The sequence below is a fragment of the Coregonus clupeaformis genome, chromosome 19, assembly GCF_020615455.1.
Source record: "Coregonus clupeaformis isolate EN_2021a chromosome 19, ASM2061545v1, whole genome shotgun sequence".
Taxonomy (NCBI): domain Eukaryota; kingdom Metazoa; phylum Chordata; class Actinopteri; order Salmoniformes; family Salmonidae; genus Coregonus; species Coregonus clupeaformis.
Window position 1 is genome coordinate 48,162,884 of NC_059210.1, and position 22,791 is coordinate 48,185,674.

Sequence of the window (22,791 nt, forward strand, 5' to 3'; positions counted from 1 at the left end):
TGAACATTGAAAATAATTACAATTTCCCCCTGCTACTCCAGGCTTGATGCCAATAAGCAGAATCATTAAAGCATGTCATAGTGGGAAGGTGGGCGTGTGAGCTGCTCTGCTACTCTGAAACCACAGCCTACAGACGTCTTTTAAATGACAGAGAGAGACAAAGGGTCTATTAAACACAGTAATTAAAGCCACCCGCCACTAGCATCCCCGTCACGTAGCTAATTTAATCTCACAACCCACAAAAGCAATTAATTATTGTCAATACAAACACACATATTCTCTATTTTTCCTGTCGGAAAGACGGAGGTCTAACGGATGTGTGTGTGTTTGTGTGTGAGTGTAGGTATCTGTGCCGGTGTGTGTGTCTGTGTGTGTATACGTGTGTGTGTTTGTGTACAGGCGTGCATGTTCAGCCAGGTGAGCCCATTCTGGGAGAACAGGTGTAATTGGGTGTGGAAAAAAGGGAACCTTGTGGTCCCTCTCGCTAAATTAGATCAGACAATCTTCTCCTCTCCATTTCCTCCTCATTGGGCTCATTGTTCCCCCTCAGGCCTGTTATTATGGCTTTGATCACTTCGGAATCGACGATTGAGGTTACGTGTTGAAAACAGCCCTCGTTTGATAGCATGAAAACCCCTCTCCCTCCATTTGTTTTCTCTGGCCAAAATCTATTTAGCAGAAGAAAAAAAGTCCCCTCTAAAAGGGTTTGAGTGCTTTGGTCCGCTGACACTCAGCAGTGGCTTAGCCAGGCCTGGGGATCAATGCCTCCTACAGTAAGTCATTAAGGCCCATTATTTCTATAAAGGGAAACAGGTGAGGAGAGCGAATGCAGAACCGCATACACTCCAGCTCCAGCTAACCATTACCAGCGGTTAAATTAGTTTCTAGCCATCGATATCTCAATGCAAAGACATTGGCAGGTCTGCTGAGACAGCAGCTCCACACTTAATGGAGTATTCCATCTCCGCTTGAAAGCAGGTGTGAATCCGCAGTGTGTGCTGCGCCCCGATTGTGTGAAGGCATAAAAAGGAAAGTGGGGGGAGTGGAAGATGAGACAGTGTTTTTGATTGCGGCTGTGAGGGGATGAAAGTGGTTCTTTCTTGATGGGGTCTAAGGGAATATCTCCCTGGCTGTTGACTGCTTTTAAAATGTGTTAGCTGTTAGAAGACATCATTTAAGAGCACCTCTCCTTCTCCTCTTTCCTCCATTCATTCCTCCATTCACCCAACCCCCAATCCTGTTTGAATGAAAGGCTGCCATGAATCTTGATAAAGAAAAGACTGAAAAATACTCCCTTCCTCCCTCCCTCACCCAGCTCATCTACAAAGACCTTCCTACCTCCCTCCCTGTCTCCCTCCCTCCCTCCCAAAGTTTTCTGGTGAGGTGCCGAGAAGGAATGGCCCTCTCAGATGGGACTGGAAAATACCTCATCACAGGACTCAGCTTGTGTAACACATTACTTAGGGAGACAATATGCTTCTGAAACCATTATCTGTAATTTCATTTATTTATTAATTTAAGGCAACAACAAAAATTAAAACAATTTCATGTCTTGACTATTTTCCTTTTACCCTCTTTACTCTTACCATTATTGCTGAATAGAAACAATCAATACATCACTTTCTATAAATCATTATATGACTGTTACAAAATAACATGGTCCATTGGGTAGGGCTTGGTCCTGTTCACAACTCAAATCAATTTGATTAGGTCAAAGGTCACTTTCTCCTTTCAAATTAAGACTTGTTGTCTGTAGATCACATCACAAACAAAACACACACACACACACACCCTCTGTATGTGAATATTGAAAGACATGATGGAGTAAGACATAGTACTATGTGAAGTCAGTCATCAGGAGTCAGGACTGTGCTGTCTGTGCAGATTGTCTCGGGGTAATGAGGCGTAGTATTACAGAGAACGCTGACACTGCACAGAGAACTGTTACATACAGGCCAAATACACTTTGATTTTCACCTAACATGTACTCTGCAGCTCTCACAAATTAATAATGTGTCAACCCTTCATCTGATGATGGATCTGACAAACACACACACACAAGGGGGGGCGGGGGGGGGGTTAGGTGAGGAAGAAGAAGAAGAGGAGAGGAGATGAGAGGTGAGTGCTAGGTTGTGTTTATACGTCAAGGAAGATTTTCGAGACACTTGTAATATATTTCCCTTTAGAGTATAAAACAGGAACACCCACCTTGTCCTGTACATTCTATGTTCCTCCTCTGATCTAAGTCCTGTCACCTGTCAACTTTTGTATTTTATTTTTGGGGGGTCAAGGCTGCTTGTCAAAACTAAATATACAGAAGAAATGAAAGTAAAGCACAGCGTGTCACATTCAGGATTTCATGTTCTATTCCTGACCTCTGCTGGGTTTTAGCAGGCACTCAGCCGCTACGCTTTCCTACCCACAGTCCTCTCTGAGCTAAGCTCACCAGCCAAATATCTGATTGGGTGTGAAAACTGAGCCTGACAGAAATTGATTGCATGGAACTCATGCTCCTCAATTAAAATAGTTATTGTAGCAGAAAGTTCTTAAAGCAGAAAGATAGAGCCATCCATTTTGTTACACCACCAGCAGCCTTCTTCAAGGTCACTCCAATGTCAGCAGACATGAAGAGGAAAGGAGACTCTCTAGTGTTGCTGGTCTCCTGGACAGAGGCAGGAGGAGAGAGAGGAGTGGGAGGTGATTTGTCAGGGGGCGTGTCCCATTGAGGATCCGGATCCCTCTCCGTAGTCCCTGGGGTCTCGTCTCGGCTCAGGGAGTCTGATGGAACGAGACACACAAGAACATCATGGTGAGAAGAAAAGTGCACTCTCTCTCTCTCTCTCTCTCTCTCTCTCTCTCTCTCTCTCTCTCTCTCTCTCTCTCTCTCTCTCTCTCTCTCCTCTCTCTCTCTCCTCTCTCTCTCTCTCTCTCTCTCTCTCTCTCTCTCTCTCTCTCCTCTCTCTCTCTCTCTCTCTCTCTCTCTCTCTCTCTCTCTCTCTCTCTCTCTCTCTCTCTCTCTTTTCTCTCTCTCTCTCTCTCTCTCTCTCCCTCTCTATCTCTCTCTCATCTCTCTCTCTCTCTCTCTCTCTCTCTCTCTCTCTCTCTCTCTCTCTCTCTCTCTCTCTCTCTCTCTCTCTCTCTCTCTCTCTCTCTCTCTCTCTCTCTCTATATATCTCTCTCTCTCTCTCTCTCTCTCTCTCTCTCTCTCTCTCCAATCAAAAGTCTTCATTTTGAAATTTTGGATAGAAATCTTTTATTCTACTTAGTGGCTGTCGAGTGACGCAGATAAAGGGATTGCCAAATTGGTGGAGCCTGTAGCAATCAGAGCGAGTGTAATAGATTCCATTCCACTGGGGACAGGCTGCACTAATCATATCCCCTAATTGGACAACCTTCTGAGGGTGATAGAATGACAGAACCTAGAGAGAAGGGAGAGGAAAAAGACAGACTTCTCCCCCTTCTTCTCTCATCCCTCCTCTTACCTCTCCCCGTCATCCCTGAGAGAAAAAAGACAAGAAACAGACATTCTCCTCCTCACCTCTCATGTCTGCACACTTATCCTCCTCTTTTTCCCTCTATCTTTTCCTCCCTTCCTTCTACCCACTTCCTACTCTTCCTCCTCAAACGATCTCCCCACTCTGCTAACTGATCTTTCTCTGTACTTCTAACCATTCTCCTATCACTCTACTTCTCTCTTCTCACCCCCACATCCCCTCCCAAAGACCACATCTCTGCTGGTGCTCACTCTGTCTGAATCCAAACATCCCTCTCCCCTCTCCTCTCTCTCCTCTCCTCTCTTGTTGGGATCTCGTCAAAGAGCCTATCCTCTGTTCTCTCCTATTTTAACAACCCCTACAACCCATTCCTCTGTCCTTCCACCCTCTCGTCCTCCCTCCTGCTCCCTCTCTTCCTCCCTCCTGCTCCCTCTCCTGCTCCCTCTCTTCCTCCCTCTCCTGCTCCCTCTCTTCCTCCCTCTCCTGCTCCCTCTCTTCCTCCCTCTCCTGCTCCCTCTCTTCCTCCCTCTCCTGCTCCCTCTCTTCCTCCCTCTCCTGTTCCCTCTCTTCCTCCCTCTCCTGCTCCCTCTCTTCCTCCCTCTCCTGCTCCCTCTCTTCCTCCCTCTCCTGCTCCCTCTCTTCCTCCCTCTCCTGCTCCCTCTCTTCCTCCCTCTCCTGCTCCCTCTCTTCCTCCCTCTCCTGCTCCCTCTCTTCCTCCCTCTCCCGTTCCCTCTCTTCCTCCCTCTCCTGCTCCCTCTCTTCCTCCCTCTCCTGTTCCCTCTCTTCCTCCCTCTCGTCCTCCCTCTCATCCTCCCTCTCCTGCTCCCTTTCTTCCTTCCTCTCCTGCTCCATCTCTTCCTCCCTCTCCTGTTCCCTCTCTTCCTCCCTCTCCTGCTCCATCTCTTCCTCCCTCTCGTCCTCCCTCTCCCTCTCTTCCTCCCTCTCTTCCTCCCTCTCCTGCTCCCTCTCGTCCTCCCTCTCCATCTCTTCCTCCCTCTCCTGCTCCATCTCTTCCTCCCCCACCTGCTCCCATCCTGCTCCCCAGCCTTAGACTGAGGTGCTGTCTCAGGCAGCAGAGCACCACATCCATTAACCAGGAGCAGGCATGCAGCTATCCCTGAGCCCTACTAAGCCCACCTCTGTGTGTGCGTGTGTGTCTTTGTTTTGCTCTGCAGTGTGTGTATGTGTGTGTGCATGTGTGTATGCTCTACAGTGTTTGTGTATGCTCTGTTATGTGTGTGTGTGTGTGTGTGTGTGTGTGTGTGTGTGTGCGTGTGTGTGTGTGTGTGTGTATGTATGCTCTGCTATGTGTGTCCCTGAGCTCTACTGAGCTCAGCTGCCTGACACACTTCTCTTCTGGCTGCAGATATAAAGAGCCGCTTCCTCTGGTTCTGCACCTCAACAGACCTCTCAACTAACAAAGAGCAGACACGCAAGAAAACACACACGCACACACACACACACACACACACACACACACACACACACACACACACACACACACACCATTCCCCCATGCCTGACATGAGGGGGAGAAGCTGTGTTAAGGGAGAAACTCGGAAAGGCTTTTTTGTGTTAGGCAACTTCATCTTTCATCTCCAGTCAACCAAAAAGTCTCCCTGCTGTTTGATATCAAAATGTAATTACAAATATATTTACATGGCTCCCCTACGGTGATAAATGAACTATTTATATTGCAATTGTCCTGGCTCAGCCCTAGGACACATGGATGTAACAAGTTATAAAGTATATGCCAACCGACCCGCAGGAGAGAGGCCATTTTGTCTAAAGAGAGAGAGAGAGAGAGAGAGAGAGAGAGAGAGAGAGAGAGAGAGAGAGAGAGAGAGAGAGAGAGAGAGAGAGAGAGAGATGTCAGAATAACGAGATAAATATTCCCTATAAGGTTAGAATACCTATTTCTTTTTACCTGTCTCGCTCTCTTTCTCTGCAAATGCACATACGCACTTCCCCATCACCTCTCTGTCACTCTCTCTTTCTCTCCACCTCTCTCCACCACCTCTCCCTCTCTCCTTCCGCTCTGCCCTGGTTAGACCAGTGGGGTTGTGGGGAAGTGCTATCTTAATGAGGACTTTCCGGGTTCTTACCAGCCATTTCTTATTCATGGACTTTAGTGTAGTCCATGCATTATTGATCACCACCAATAATTTCCTCCTCCCCTTGCTTGTGACCGTGGCCCAAGGATAGGGGGCACGCTGTGCTGAAAAGCCCACTGCGGGGCTTACTGCAGAGTCTGGGGTTGGGACAGTCCTGGGGCTCCTGGGTGATGGATGGAGAGATGGGGTCTAAATGGATGGGATCGGATGTGTATCGTGTGTATGTGAGAGAAAAAGTTGTGAGAGAGTTCTGTGGGTGGAAAAATGTGCTGAAAGTGTCGAAAACATCTCCAAATCGTACTAATATCCACTGACTGGGTAAATTGGAAATGCCTAGCCAGTCTCCCCTAAAATGAAACCATCGCTCATTTTGGAAAACTTTAGGTGCCCCGCGAGGAACCAGAGGGTAGGATCAAACACTGTGTTGCCGACACACATTTCTCTCTCTGTTCTTTTTCTGGTGTCGTTGCTGAGGTCTATAGAGACAGACAGAGGGAAGGAGGGAGGGAGAGAATGGCAGAGAGGGAGGAGGGGAGCGAGCTGTGCCCTGATTGAGTTTGAATTCCCTGCTCTTGCCCTAGAAACCGCAGGGCTTCTAAGTCATCATCCGGAAATGCGCCCATCACGCTCCAGCCTTTCCGCCTCAATCTAGCCTTATTGCTCCGTGGATAATCAGAATGTGGTACTTCGGATGGGCTTAATGGGACGGGGGAAACAGGGATGGTGGTGGGGGGAGGGGGGAGATTTGAGACTGTGGCAGTGCCAGCTAGTGAACACTGCAGAGCTGCCTCCAAAACAAGATTCATGATGAAAAATGCTAACCTGTGTGAGGGAACAGAGATGCAGAGGAGAGGCACTCATGGCAGTCATCTGTGGGGTAAATAAATATCTTCATTTGCATTTCCAAACAGCGGTGACGCCGACTGGACCTACTCCATAACATTAGGCAGGGAGAGAGAGGCCCATTTCTCAGGGGCCCCAAGGGCCCGCGAGGATAGGGGCCGTAATGAGAGAGGATCCTTAACGGTTATTGATAGGGCCCCCAGGACAGCCTCTTACCCTAGCTCTCCAGTAAGCAGTGCACTCTGCCGCTACTTAAAGTAAAACTATAGCTTCTCCGGGATGAATTAATATCGCAAACAGCTCTGAGACATGGACCAATCGATAAGGAGAGGGGGAGTGATAGAGGGAAGGAAGGAGAAAGGGAGAGAGAGAGAATGAGCGAAAGTATGAGTGATGAAGAATGAATGCGGGTTAGCAAGAGAACAAGAAAAGAAAGATAGAAAAAGAGAGAACAAACACGAAAGCGAGAGTTAGTCCACCCACATAATAAAATACTACAGTTTACTATAGAATACTACAGTACTTACTATAAAATTCTGTAGTAAACTGTAGTATGCTGTAGAATACTATACTACACACTGTAGTATCCCCCGATCATGTGTAGTACTTAGTATATAATTTTGTAGGATACTGTAGTAAATACTACAGAAATGTCCACAAAAACACTACAGTCCGCAAAACACTACATTTTTTAAACTATAGTAAATACTACAGTTTCAATTTGCATATACCCTGCCCATTCCCCTCCCAATATCCCAATTTGTGCCACCCGTAAGTGAGAAACCTACATGCCAGGTATTGACCATATTGTGTTCCCTGTTTTTAGAAAAAGAACAAAAGCCCTGAACTCTCCATTCAGAACCCAGTCCTACCTAAAGGCTATGGAACATTTGCTCTTTTAGTCTTTCTCCATGTCACGATCGTCGGGAAGAGAGGACCAAGGCGCAGCGTGGAATGCGAACATATTTTATTTAAATAATGATCACACGAACAAAACGATAACGTGACGTCCCTGGTTACATACACAAACCAACACGGAACAAGAAACCACACCAAATGAATGCCTAACGGCTACCTAAGTATGGCTCCCAATCAGAGATAACGAGCAACAGCCGTCTCTGATTGGGAGCCACCCTGGCCAACATAGAAATACAAAACTAGACTATCACCCTAGCACACAAAACACAAAGAAACAACACACCCTGGCTCAACATAACAGAGTCCCAGAGCCAGGGCGTGACAGTACCCCCCAAAGGCGCGGACTGCGACCGCGCCAAACATAAACCGAACAGGGGAGGGCCGGGTGGCCATTCCTCCTCGGAGGCGGTTCCGGCTCCGGGCTTGACCCCCACCCTCCAACCAACCCCCCAAAGCGCCCCTGGTCCGGTCTGGCCCTGCTGGCCGGAGCTGGACTGAACACTGGTGGAGCGGATTGGTCTAGCTCCGGAGTGGAGCAGCTGACCGGTGCCGACCAGGCACCGGTGGAACAGGCACGGGCTGTGCCGACTGACGACGCGCACCACAGGCTTGGTGCGGGGAGCAGGGACGGGCCGGACCGGGCTGACGACGTGCACCATTGGCTTGGTGCGGGAGCAGGGACGGGCGAACCGGGCTGACGGAACGCACCACTGGCTTGGTGCGTGGAGCAGGAACAGGCCGACCGGGCTGACGACGCGCACCATTGGCTTGGTGCGGGAGCAGGGACGGGCCGAACCGGGCTGGCGACGCGCACCACAGGCTCGGTGCGAGGGACAGGAACAGGCCGGACCGTACTGGGGACACACACCACTGGCCCTACGCGGGATCAGGAACGGGCCGGACCGGACTGGTAACACACCCCAGTACCTCTCGCCGTGCCTCTACACTTTCCTCCCCTTTTGTGACCAGTGGCCCCCGTAACCTGGCGGCCTCCTCTACTAACCGCTCTATCGCGGCCTCCTGCTGCCCCGTCGTCCACGGCGTGAGCCCCCCCTAAAAATGTTCGGGGTGTCTCTCCTCCCCGTGGACCAGGCCTCCATAGTTCTCGCCCAACTCTCGCTCTTCTGCTTCCAAGTCCAACCTCTCTCCTCCTCCCGCGGCTTGACCCAGTCGAGGTTAATATCCATTAGAGTCCTCTCTGGCGTTGGCTCCTGGACACGCTGCTTGGTCCAGTTATGGTGGTTGGGAAGAGAGGACCAAGGCGCAGCGTGGAATGCGAACATATTTTATTTAAATAATGATCACACGAACAAAACGATAACGTGACGTCCCTGGTTACATACACAAACCAACACGGAACAAGAAACCACACCAAATGAATGCCTAACGGCTACCTAAGTATGGCTCCCAATCAGAGATAACGAGCAACAGCCGTCTCTGATTGGGAGCCACCCTGGCCAACATAGAAATACAAAACTAGACTATCACCCTAGCACACAAAACACAAAGAAACAACACACCCTGGCTCAGAGTCCCAGAGCCAGGGCGTGACACTCCAGTAGGTTTCCTCAAGGAGAAAACACTCCACTTCTACATCAAAGATAATAAAACACTTTAGTAAATACAGTAATGTCCCCAAAAACACTACATTAAATACTATAGTATACTACAGTCCACAAAAACAATACAGTAAAAACTACAGTAAATACTATCAGCACTTTATATTTTGCTACGAAGAGACAGAATCATTAGATCACTTGTTTTGGTGCTGCCCTTATATAGCTTGTTTCTGGTCGCAGGTTCAGGAATGGCTGAATAATTTCAACATTTAACTGGAGCTAACTCTTCAAATTGTACTCCTGGGTGAGTCTTAATCCATAATATAAAAATGCTCTAAGAACATTTTTTTTAATCTTTAATTTACAATCTGTAGAAACTATGAGAATAGAAAGGTTCAGAACTTTTATAAAACATCACAGCACAGTTGAAAAACATATGGCAATTAGAAATCAAAATGGGATGGTCTTCAGAGATAGATGGGAGGGGTTGATGGTAGCTGAATGGTGAGACTAAAAACAACAACAAAAAAGATGACTATTGTAAAATATACTGTGTAAGTAAAATGTACAGTGCATTCGGAAAGTATTCAGACCCAATGACTTTTTCCACATTTTGTTACGTTACAGCTTTATTCTAAAATGGATTAAATGTTTTTTTCCCCCTCATTAATCTAGACACAATACCCGATAATGACAGAGCAAAAACTGTTTTTTAGAAACGTTAGCAAATTAAAATAAAAAAAGTACTTTGTTGAAGGACCTTTGGCAGCGATTACAGCCTTGAGTCTTCTTGGGTATGACGCTACAAGCTTGGCACACCTGTATTTGGGGAGTTCCTCCCATTCTTCTCTGCAGATCCTCTCAAGCTCGGTCAGGTTAGATGGGGAGTGTCAATGCACAGCTATTTTCAGGTCTCTCCAGAGATGTTTGATCGGGTTCAAGTCCGGGCTCTGGCTGGGCCACTTAAGGACATTCAGAGACTTGTCCCGAAGCCACTCCTGCGTTGTCTTGGCTGTGTGCTTAGGGTCGTTGTCCTGTTGGAAGGTGAACCTTCACCCCAGTCTGAGGTCCTGAACGCTCTGGAGCAGGTTTTCATCATGGACTATTTTGTGTATGTCCATTACATGAAATCCAAATAAAAATCAATTTAAATTACAACAAATGCAACAAAATAGGAAAAACGCCACGGGGATGAATACTTTTGCAAGGTACTGTAAGTGTTGTTGTCCATTAGTTTACTCCAATTAGGGGAGGGTTGGTAGGGTTAGGGGAAAACAATAAAGAAGGAAAACATATTAACAAATATATATTTAAAATAATATACCTGTATATATTTACAAAAAATATATATGGGGGATTGGAAATGATGCAGACAATTACATTGATGGAAGCCACAATTTGTCTGCAATATTAAAGCTGATCTACCCCCTAAAAATAAATAAATATAAATACTATAGTGTCTCGTACTACAGTCCACAAAAACACTACAATAAATACTACAGTATACTACAGTCCGCAAAAACACTACAGTAATTACTATAGTATATGTGTTTTTTACTACAGTATTTATGCTATAGTAAACTGTAAATACTACAGTATACTGCTGTAAATTCTACAGTATACTGCAGTAAATACTTTGCGGACTTCAGCAACACTATAGTATTCTTTCAATTGAGCAGACGGCGATCCCTTGTGGAAAACGGAAGCAGGAGTTTGATGGGTAAGTTGACATATCACAGCGAATGCTCCACTGGGTCTAATTGGCCATTGTCCTGCAGGACACTCCATCTCTATTTTCCTCTCTCAGTCTCTCTCTCTTCATTTGTCTGTCTCTCTTTTCCTCTCTTTTCCTCTCTCTTCCTCTCTCCATAACAATCGCTCTCTCTCTTCTGGTTAATGTCAGTAGATCAGTCCTCCACCATTCATCCGACAGCTGTTCTGTGGAAAATGTGTAATTTAGAAATGGCCCCTGCTCATCCACCTGTCCCTGGGAGACCCTGTGCCAGCCCCCAGCACTTTGTACTGCAATCATCCTGCCACGGAGAACCTCAGCTGGGGATGAAGTGTGATGAGAGGGAATGCTGAGTGGAAGGAGGGGATGGAGGGAGGGAACGGAGGGACGTAGGGAATGAGGGAGAGAGAGATATGGAAAGGTGGAGAGGAAGATAAAAAAAAGATCAGTGCTTCACATGAAGCCTAAGGAGGAAATGGATTCTCTGTCAGAGTGATTCAGAGGAAGCAGGAGGAACTGCTATTATGTAAATTGGAGATGTGTGTGTGTGTGTGTGTGTGTGTGTGTGTGTCTCTGTCAGTGTGTAGCGTTTCATAGGTTGAAAGGGAAGAGAGGATTTTGTAAATGTATGCTTTCACCACAGCGCCTCTAGATAAGAGCTGTGAATAGCTATTCAATAAGCTGATTGAGAGTGGATCTTTCTACATACAGCTGTTATTGATGTTGGAGTGTCTATTATAAACTGCAGCAGCTTGCTGAGGCAACCTTCCCCGACCTGACAGGGAGTGAACGCCTGCCGGCCAGTCCATTCACTCATCATCATCTCACTCTTCACTTCACAGCAGCCACCACACACACACAACCACACACACCCACACGCACCCCCACGCACCCACACGCACACACACAACCACACCCACCAAAATAGAGACAAAGACAGGACAGATGGTCTAATAAAGCTGTGAAACAAAGCCGCAGAGGGAAAAAAGACATGAGTAGAGGTACTATTCCATGATAAAGGAGATACCAGCGCAAACCATTCAAAGCGTTGCTTGACATAATTCCCAGAACATTCTTTTTAACAATTCCTTTGATAAAGCTATCTGAAGACTGAGTTGCAGTAGAGAGAAAGAGAAAACAAAAAGCTGTCTAGCCACCAATCACATCCTGAATCTACAGGGAGTCTCAGAATCATGACCCTATGCAACAGCAGTGACTAGGGTCTGCTTTCAACGACGGGCTCCTTTGGCAACTTCGATAAGAGTAAAAAAAAATTCTGGGGTGGGTCCTCTTCAGACAGACAACTCTCCCAACAAATCACGAGGCAGACATGCCAGAACATTGCGATTTGAAACCAAAGTTTGCAGGCAAAACCTTTAGTGGTTTTAGTGAAGGTTGTTGATGCAAACTAGCCACTTGCAAAATGCAGTCATTAAAAGACTAGGGTTGGAGCGAAAACCTGTGGGAGACAACCCGGATGTCTAGAGAGATTAGGGGGAGCCTGTCATGTGATGTACACATACTGTACATGTATACCAATCTATTTACTAGCCATGTTATCACAGCTATATACAGTGCCCTCCACAATTATTGGCACCCCTGTTTAAGATGTGGTCGAGGACTTCCAAAAATTCTCATTTTTTTTAAACAACATAGAACCCAAATGCAAAAAAAGAGAAAAATCCAACCTTTTATTTAAGTACATTACTTTGGTGTAAAAAAAAAAAATCACACATTTAGAAAAAAAAAAAACTTGAAATCATGTGTCCCACAATTATTGGCACCCCTGATGTTAATACTTTGTACAACCCCCTTTTGCCAACAAGACAGCACTTAATCTCCTCCTATAACATTTCACAAGATTGGAGAACACAGAGAGAGGGATCTTTGACCATTCTTCTTTGCACAATCTTTCTAGATCATCCAGTGTCCTGGGTCCTCTCTTATGCACGCTCCTCTTAAGCTCGCCCCACAGGTTTTCGATTGGGTTGAGGTCTGGGGACTGAGATGGCCATGGGAGGACCTTGAGTTTGTGACTGCTAAACCATTTTTGTGTAGATTTTGCCACATGTTTTGGATCATTATCCTGCTGAAAGACCCAATGAAGACCCATCTTCAGCTTTCTGGCAGAGGCCATCAGGTTTTTATTTAAAATGTCCTGGTAGTTCAAAGCGTTCAAAATGCCATGCACCCTAACAAGGTTCCCAGGGCCTTTGGAAGAGAAACAGGCCCACAGCATCACAGATCCTCCACCATACTTCACGGTGGGCATGAGGTGCTTTTCGGCATACTCATCTTTTGTTTTACGCCAGACCCACTTAGAGTGTTTGTTGCCAAAAAGCTCAATCTTAGTCTCATCTGACCAAAGCACACGATCCCAGTTGAAGTCCCAGTGCCGCTTAGCAAACTCCAGACATTTACGTTTGTGAGTGTTAGTGAGAAAAGGCTTTTTCCTTGCATGCCTCCCAAACAGCTTGTTGGCATGTAGAGAGCGTCTGATGGTTGTTTTGGAGACTTTGTGACCCCAAGATGCCACTCTTTGATGCAATTCTGTGACAGTGAGCTTAGGACTTTTTTTTTACTTCTCTTACCATCCTCCTCACTGTGCGTTGTGGCAAGATAAACTTGGGACCTCTTCCAGCCTTGTTTGTCACTGTTCCAGTTGTTTTAAACTTCTTAATGATTCCTCTGACTGTAGATACGGGCAAGTTAAGGCGAGTGGCTATTTTCTTGTAGCCATTGCCTGACTTATGAAGGTCGACACAAATCTGCCTTACTTGAATGGTGTGTTCTCTTGTCTTTGCCATGTTGACAAATGGGTAAGAGAATTAGGCCTCTGTGTCACGTCATATTTATACCCCAGGGAAACAGGAAGTCATGAATTACTAATTAAAAGTTCCTAGATACCCTGACCAACTTTAGCAACTACAGAAAAATATATTTTTTAAAAATCAATTACAATTTTCAGCGGAATTGTTAGGGGTGCCAATAATTGTGGGACACATGATTTCAAGTTATTTTTTTTCTAAATGTGTGATTTTTTTTTTTAGCACCAAAGTAATGTACTTAAATAAAAGTTTGGATTTTTCTCTTTTTTTGCATTTGGGTTCTATGTTGTTTAAAAAAAAATGAGAATTTTTGGAAGTCCTCGACCACATCTTAAACAGGGGTGCCAATAATAGTGGAGGGCACTGTAGATACTGCATTCCCTCTCATACATACATGTATACAGTACTGTACTGTCAATGGTGACTGAAGTATATTCCCTTCAGGGCCAGGGGATCATCTTCTCATAGGAAAATAATGCACCTATGATTACACTGGCACTGTGCGTGAAATATATACTTTTTTCGCTAAGGGTAGAGAGATAGTATTCACCAATGGGAGATGTGTGATGCTACAGGCAGAGAAGCGGAGGGAGCTGCCGCTTCATATAACCTTTAGTTTACATTGCATGTGATTGATGTGAGCTAAACACTGCTCAGTGCAGTAGGGTAAGAATCCATCTCATTAGCTTACTGATCCACAGCCTCCAGCTGCCCTGATTCCAGCTCATGTTCATGCATGCCTTATGTAAAAATGTACATTATGAAATTCACTGGATAATACCACTCACTTGCCCAAGAAGAAATCCATGCAATCTACCTACCATGTGTAGCATACATTAGCCTGAATATGCCTCTGTGTGCTACCGGCTCTGAACCACAACGCTGGAACACACAAGGTCAGTGATGTGGAATTAAATCAAGCATTGTTGATGTTCATCCAATCTGAATAATCATTGAGGAGATAGATTGTGTGTGTTCGTATCAGTGTTACAGCTGGTGTTATCCACTGTTATCCACCAAGAGCCAATTTCCCGTGCGCATCGACAACGTACGCACCTGCCTTAATCGTTTACAGGAATTAACAAAGAGACATTCTGATAAGAGCATTAATCATGGTAAAGAGTCAATCTGACATGGGCTCATTTAGTTCTTTATCAATCACTGTTGCCACAGGGGCAATTGAGGAATTAATTGAGGAGAGTTGCATCGAGAAATGCTGCTGCCTGCATAGGGCAAATAAATAAAATCACTCATTAATTAGTAATGTGAAATAAAATTGGGGCTAAACAGAAAGATACAAAGCGGCCTAGTGGCTCGGCGCTCCAGGGAGGGATGTTCGTGTAGCCTGGCGTCACGTGGTTGATAATTCCCCCATAAAGCCATTCTTCACAGAGATGTAAATAGACGATAAACAATTAGAGTATATCCTGGGCTCAGTCTGCGCCTGCCTCCTATACCACCTCCAGAGTCGTTAAAGTCCTATTAGCCGTCATTAGTTTCTAAAGAGCATCCTATAGAAGAGAGGAGAGGGGGAGAGAGAAAAACAAACATAAAAATGGAAGCCCATGTATAGAAATAGGAGGAGAAGGAGGAGAAAAAGGAGAGAGAGAGAGAGAGAGGAGAGAAAGCGCGAGAGAGAGAAGTCATCTATAATAATAATAATCATATGCCATTTAGCAGACGCTTTTATCCAAAGCAACTTACAGTCATGCGTGCATAATTTTTTTTTGTGTATGGGTGGTCCCGGGGATCGAACCCACTACCCTGGCGTTACAAGCACCGTGCTCTACCAGCTGAGCTACAGAGGACTACGTCCTCTCTAGTAGAAGCTATGGAGCAGTCCTGAAAAGCAGATGAGATTTGTTTCATTCTCCACCATCATTCTATTTGGGGCCAGATGGAGAAATGGAGCATATCAGTGCCTACAGTAATGCTGTAGTTTAATGTAGGACAATGTGCCGGGATCCCCAAAGCAAGCAGCTTGCAGAACACACCAGGCAGACAGGCAGGCAGGCAGGAAATGGGGAAGTGAAGGACCCATAACAACCAAGGCCTTGCATAGTGCTGGAGCCCTCTGTGTTTACGATGCACTGTAAAGACTTGTCCCCTGAGTGTGAAATGCCATTTGGTCCTGGGTTTCATTGGGACTGCATATGGGAACAGGGCCTGGAGCGGTATGGTACTGTACCACTCACCACCTCCCAGAAGGTTACTGTAGGTTGTGTCCCAAATGGCAACCCATTCCCTATATAGTGCACTACTTTTGACCAGAGCCTCATGGACCCTAGTCAAGTGTACTGCACTATGAAGGGAATAGGGTACCATTTGGGATGCAGCCGATGACTCTAGAGTCCCACCATGTGTCAGAGGGTAATAGAGCAGAGGCTCTAACCAGCTTGGACAAGCCACTCTTATGGAACTGCTGGGAGGTCACAGAACGGTCACACTGGGTTCTGGAACATTGTGGAAATTATAAGCTGTAGCACGTGTTTGAATGGAGAAAAAGTTATTTGGAGTGACGAGGGGGTCATGGGAATTCCAATGTGACCAAGTGCCGGTGTTGCAGCCGGATGCTGCCAACTGTGTTGTAGAGTGTAACCATAGCATTTGATCACAACATTAACCATTGAATTATAGCAGGGATGGACCTTGATTAGCTGAATCAGGTGCTTTGGAGAAATGGGTGGCAAAACGTGTTGGAAGAAAGTCTTATGCTAATCAGGAAGTAAAATAAGTATTTGGATCTTTCTGCGGTTTACTTTGACATTTCTACAGAGGAGAGCAGAGTTTGGAGGAACTTTTGTTGTTTCTCTCCAGCTTCTTGCCAAGGATCCAAACTTTAAACCAGGTTTATTTTCCTACTCTCAGTTGAAAAAGCCTCTTTCTTCACCACTGCTCTAAATATATCTTAAACTTCTCTCCGGAAAGTTGGAGATTCAAGGACAGCAGAGAGAAAAACAGCAGGAAGATAAACTTGTATCTATCCCTCTATTAAACCACACCTCTGTTGTGCTGAGAAACCATATCAATAGCTAACAGGGAATAAATAACAGTAAAACCCTCCACCATCCCCACACTCTCCCTCCCTCCCTCCCTCCCTCCCTCACTCCCTCACTCCCTCCCTCCAAGAGCCGTCAATATTGCTCTACTAGAGGGGGACTCCCCCTGGTGTGATATGCATATCTGGCCCATGTGATGTGATGTTTGGGTGCCGGGCCATTATGAAGAGTGACTGGTCACAGCGTCCTCCCGCCCACAAACACAGACAGACAGACAGACAGACAGACAGAGAAAGGGAAAAGAGAAAGAAGACTGGCACATCTCCCTCCTTCCCTCCCTGCCCTAACGGCAGATTACTGGCGCCGCCACCATTGGAGAATCACCCAGGTGCCGAGACAAGCTGTCCGGGAATGCTTCGGAATGCTGTCTGTGCGTGCTCTCTCGGTGCGACGTTATGGAAATCACTTCCTCCCCTTCTCTCCCTTCATCAGAGATGGAGAGATGGCAGAGGCACATATGGCAGCAGAAAAGGAGGAGAGGGAGAGAGTTAGAGAGAGAGAGTGTGGCGGAGAAGTGACAGCCTGGCTATTAGGCAAAGGCTTCTGTCATGTGAACACTCCCCCCATCCAAGTCCTGTCATCCACATGTACATAACCCTAGTCTGAAGGATACACAGGAAGCCTACAGCATCCTCTCTGCCTGCCTGTCTGCCTGCCTGTGTGCTGCTGTCAAAACTATCCCTCAGTTCCACATGTCCTCTCATAAATATATTTTTTTATCGACTGACAGAATTAGAACATTTGCCCTGAATGCTAACCACTGAGGATATCATTGATTACATAACTTTTAATGTTTGAGCATACAATCTGTGCCCTCATAATGAACCAGACAGAAGTGAATAGAAGCAAATCAAATAGAATACAAATAGAACAGAATAGAGCTGTGAGTATGTGTGTATGTTGCCTGGTCCCCGTGTCTGTGGTTCCTGTAGTAGCAGCAGCAGACTAGGTGCTGAGCTGAGACAGGAACAGAAAGAGAAGAAACAGGCAGAGACACTGTCACCGGGGCCTGACAGCTCCACAGCGCTAGCTGCTAGCTGGATGACTAATAAACTTTTATGTGTGCTAATGCATCTTGTAAAGCGTCTGTCATAAAAGCATGCCAACTCCTGGAGGTAACACCCCCCGATGATATTTAATCATAGCACTAGACAGAAGGCAATTTAAGTGTTTTGGGAAATCCAGTGGCCTGTCCATCCATGCCTATTAGTAAAAACACACCCCTACTACCCGGACACACCCACATAAATCCCTTCAGTGGAGGCTAGGGGGGAAAAAACACTAGACACTGTCATTTAAATCAGTCCAAGTCCACAGCAATCACCAAACATTCACATCTACAGTATAAGAAATACCATGATAACAAGATAACATCCTTCTCAACCCACCTCAAACATGTCATTCAAACGAAGAAAAACGGATCAGCAATCTGCCTCAACAATCTGCCTCAACAGCCCCACTCAATCCAAAGCCACCCCCCCAGAAAAAAATAAAAAAGAGAAAATAGTAAAAGAGAAAAAAGCAGTCTGGGTGTGTGACTAGTGAGATGAGGTGTGCTATGTGGTATGCATACTAACACTCCTCTATAGCAGGGTAATTAAGAACTGGCTCCCTCCACTCTGCTCTACTCCCTGCCTCTACATTCCACTCAAGGTTGCCTTCTCCCTCCGCTGCCGAATACTGATGCTGAGGTGGGAGGCAACACAACGCCACAGCAACACATAAATCGTGAAAGCGATTGTCGGGAGGCTGCTGAATTAAACATGCTCATGACAATTTTCAAGCCGTCCCTCTCTCTCTTTGCTCTCTCTCTGGATGGAGGGAGAGAGGCAGGGAGGAAAGGAGAGGAGGGACAGATGTCTTCCGCATTTCTACCCTGCTGAGTTGGGGGCCATGAAGCGTGTGTTGTGATGTCATGCGATTGGGCGGGCCCCTGCCTGCAGTGGGACGGGAGTGGGGCTGGGGCTGGGGCTGGGGCTGGGGGATGAGGGGTTGTGATGTGGTACTGCGGTGGTGCTGGGTGATGATGTGGCTCTGCTGCTGCCGCGTTGACAGGTCAAACGAGGGGCAGGAGTTTGATAAGCAGCTGATTCATCAGCCTTTGTTCAGCTCACCGCTATCACCCTCCAGCATCTCCACTGAGCTGACACCAAACTTAGAACACTACCCCGGGGTGTCAGGGTTTGTTGCAGTGTGTGTTTAGATTGGTCGCAGTGTGTGTGTGTGTGTGAGTGTGTGTGTTTGTGTTTGTGTATGTGTATGTGGGCAGGTAGCTTAGTGGTTAAGAGCGTTGTGCCAGTAACCGAAAGGTTGCTGGTTCTAATCCCCGAGCCGACTAGGTGAAAAATCTGTTGATGTGCCCTTGAGCAAGGCACTTAACCCTAATTGCTCCTGTAAGTCGCTCTGGATAAGAGCGTCTGCTAAATGACATAAAAAAAAAAAAAAATATGTGTGTGTGTGAGAGAGAGAGAAAGAGAAAGTGAGAGAGAAAAAGTGTGAGAGGGAGAGAGAGAAAAATACGCAAAATGAGCATGTAGTGTGTGTGCGTGTTGTGTTGTGTTCAGTCTTGTGACTTATTGCATGAATAATGCAATGAATAATTTTTCTATGTGCTGTAACTTCTAGTGTGTGTATGTGTGGGAGTACTCTCTAAAGAGATGCAGGGTGACAATCTGCTTTGGGAAGCCCACCGGCACTCAAAGAGAGAAAGAAAGAAAGAAAGAAAGAAAGAAAGAAGGGAGAGAGATTGTGCACTTCCTGTTTTCTATATCTGTTTCTGTACGTGTGTTTTCACATACAAAGGAGGAGGGAGTGTTTTCCCCAGTTACTGAGTCACAGTGCCCAGTTTTTACAACTCTACAAAACTCTTTGTCCCAGAAAACACTAAAGCAGACATTGACTTTCTTTTCACAAAAAATAGGCCTGCCTTGTGTAAGACCCATGATTCTACCAGCTTGGAGACTGAGACTGGCAGCTGCTAGTTGAAGTGGATGCCGTACGTCGCCAGTGCTCAGTTAGCCATCGTAGCCCATTACGGACCATTAAATGTTCTCCACTGCTGCTGCGTCCACTCCGTGACGATGGTGACCCTGCCTGGTCTCGTCACACTGTAACAGAATGATTCCCTCCAGAGGATGACTAGCATTTGATGGAGTCAAACTATAGACAGAGAATCACAAAACATCTGTGTTCTACTATACACTGCTACCACCTTCTCCTGCGGTCTACCTCTCATATAGGCTCTCTCTCTGACACACACATCCTTTTTCTCTCTCAAGCTTGCTGTTTCTTTCTCTCACTGTTTTTCTTTCTCTCCCTCCTCCTCAATAGCAGGTATCTGTTTCCTCCAGGACAATTGTTTTAATTAACACATTTACTGCGTCATATCCTTATTTATCTTGTCATCTAACACTTTTCTCTCTCACGCGATTACTTCCCAGGAAAGGAGAGTTGAGTAAAAGAGGAGAAAATACCCTTTTAATGAGCAGCTACAGAGAGAAAGAGACAAAGAACAAAAAAATGAGAAAGGATGAAGAGAAGGAGTGTTTCACAAAAACAAACCATCAATGTTGTGATTAATAAGCAGAAAATCAAATAATGGGAGAACACAGGAGAAGATAGCAAACTGTTTATACCACCGTACACGCTGAAGTTTTGCTGTCAGACTAACTCATTGTTGTTGTTTTGTGAGATACTGTATGATTCACTAGGCTTGCTCCCATTTATCCTCCCCTATCCCTCTATATCACTGCATGCACAGAAAGCTTATTTCCCCCATTTTACCATCTCCCCTCTTTCCCTTCTCTATTCTGAGTTAAACATGATCTCACCTTCTTGAATACTTAAAGCGGTACCCTCTTGATTTCCTTGTTAAATAGTTAAAGTACATCCTCTCCTGGCTCATTTTCAATGTCACCAGAAAACGCTGAGGATAACTGCTTTCAAATGAATGTGTAGGCAAACACACTGTGTACATATACATATACAAACCGACACACACCGACAAACACACTCAGAAATAGACCATTCATTATTTACAGATACAACATGCTTATTTCATTTTATTTAACCAGGAAAGTTAACTCAGTAACACTTCCTAGGATCACAGTCCTGGTACTATACTAGTCTGCAATTGGTGCAGATTGTCACGGATGCCGCCGAGGCTGCTCCTCCTCCTTGCTCGGGCAGGCTTCGGCGTTCGTCGTCCCCGGAGTACTAGCTACTGCCGCTCGATGTTTCGATGTTTGTCTTGTATTGTCTAGTTGGTACACCTGTTTCGTATTCTGTATTGATTATGTACCATTTAAGTTCCCTTGTTTTATGTTTGCCTTTGTGTGTTATTGTCCACGTCTCTTGTATGTATGTTCGGCATTGACCATCTTGTTTATTACGCACTCCGCGTACATTTCTCCTCTTGTGTTTGGAGGCTTTTGTTTTGTGCGTATTTTACTTTGGAAAGTAAAGTAGTCGTTACTGATCCTCTGTGTCCTGCGCCTGACTTCACCGCCGCATACACCTCAGCATTGACAGAATAACACACCACCCATGGAGTCAGCAGGAGCAGCGGCGGTGACCGAGTCACTGGAGGATCGGGTCAGCAGCCAGGACGCCATGATCCATAGACTCGGCTCCGCCATGCAAGACGTGATGGACACCCTGCGCCGATGGGAAAGAGGAGGTTTGCCCACACCTCCTCCTACATTACCACCACCATCGGCCAGCCCCATCGTACCATCTCCGGAGTCCAGTGGGATTCGGCTCTCGCTCCCGAGGGCATATGATGGCACCGCAGCCGGGTGTCAGGGTTTCCTACTTCAAGTGGAACTCTACCTGGCAACCATACACCCAGCGCCCTCGGGATACGAGAGCGTTTCCGCCCTCATCTCCTGTCTATCCGGCAAGGCTTTGGAGTGGGCCAATGCCGAATGGAGGGGAATAGACGCCGCCACCATCAGCTACGCAGAGTTCTCCCGCCGCTTCAGGGCTGTTTTCGATCATCCCCAGAGGGTAAAGCGGCGGGGAGCGTCTGTTCCACCTCCGACAGGGAAGAGGAGCGCACAAGAGTTCGCCCTGGACTTCCGGACTCTAGCGGCGGATGCGGGGTGGAATGAGAGGGCCCTCATCGACCACTATCGGTGCAGCCTGCGAGAGGACGTTCGACGAGAGTTGGCCTGCAGGGACACCAATCTAAACTTCGATCAGTTGGTGGACATGTCGATCCGTCTGGATACCCTGCTGGCTACCCGCGGACGTCCGGAGTTGGGGCCGTCCAGTCCATCCCCCAGCACCTCCGAGCCGAGCCCTATGGAGCTCGGGGGTGCTGGCGCTAGAGTGAGGAGGAGAGAGATCCGGAGGGAGGCCGTCCTCTGCACCAACTGTGGCCGTAGAGGACACACTGCGGTTCGGTGCTGGGGAGGGTCTCCAGGGGATCGAGGCAACAGGTCACGCACTGGGGAGTCATTCCAGGTGAGTAGGCGCCAAACTCACCCAGAGCTCTCTGTTGTTCACCTGTGTATACAAGTAGTATTTCCCCAGGTTGCATCTCATTCCCAGCATAAGGCGCTAGTCGATTCAGGCGCAGCTGGAATTTTTATTGATCGTAATTTTTGTGTTAAGTTAGGGATTCCCCTCCTACCAGTAGATGTGCCCTTTCCTATTCATGCCCTAGATAGCCGTCCGTTGGGATCTGGGTTGATTAGGGAGGTCACAGCGCCACTAAAGATGAGGACGCAGGGGGGTCATGAGGAGATCATTCAGTTGTATCTGATCGACTCTCCTTCGTATCCCGTGGTGCTGGGACTTCCTTGGTTAATATCCCATGACCCCACCATTTCGTGGCAACAGAGGGCTCTCAAGGAGTGGTCTGACCATTGTGTCGGGCGGTGTCTAGGTGTTTCCGTAGGGGCGACCACGGTGGAAAGTCCGAACCAAATGCCCGCACTGCACATTCCTCCTGAGTATGATGATTTGGCACTCGTGTTCAGTAAGACGAGGGCGACGCGATTGCCACCTCATAGACAGGGGGATTGTGCGATAGACCTCCAGGCAGGTGCTGCACTTCCGCGTAGTCATGTGTATCCTCTGTCTCAAGAGGAGACGGCGGCTATGGAGACATACATAGCCGAGTCTCTGAGACAGGGATACATACGGCCCTCCACTTCTCCTGCGTCCTCGAGTTTCTTTTTCGTGAAGAAGAAGGATGGAGGGTTGCGCCCGTGTATTGATTACTGTAGTCTCAATCAGA

The 22,791-nt window shown here is 46.7% G+C and overlaps 1 protein-coding gene across 4 annotated transcripts in view; it reads right to left on the bottom strand.

The window, feature by feature from the left end:
• Positions 1 to 1,493: 1,493 nt before the first annotated feature.
• LOC121532199 (tripartite motif-containing protein 44) overlaps positions 1,494 to 22,791 on the bottom strand; it is a 109,956-nt gene continuing 88,658 nt past the window's right edge. For all 4 annotated transcript variants that reach the window (XM_041837983.2, XM_041837985.2, XM_041837982.2 and 1 more), the window contains exon 6: positions 1,494 to 2,778. In XM_041837983.2, coding sequence (XP_041693917.1) covers positions 2,706 to 2,778 — 73 coding nt within the window. In that variant the 3' untranslated portion in view covers positions 1,494 to 2,705. The remainder of the gene's footprint in view (positions 2,779 to 22,791) is intronic.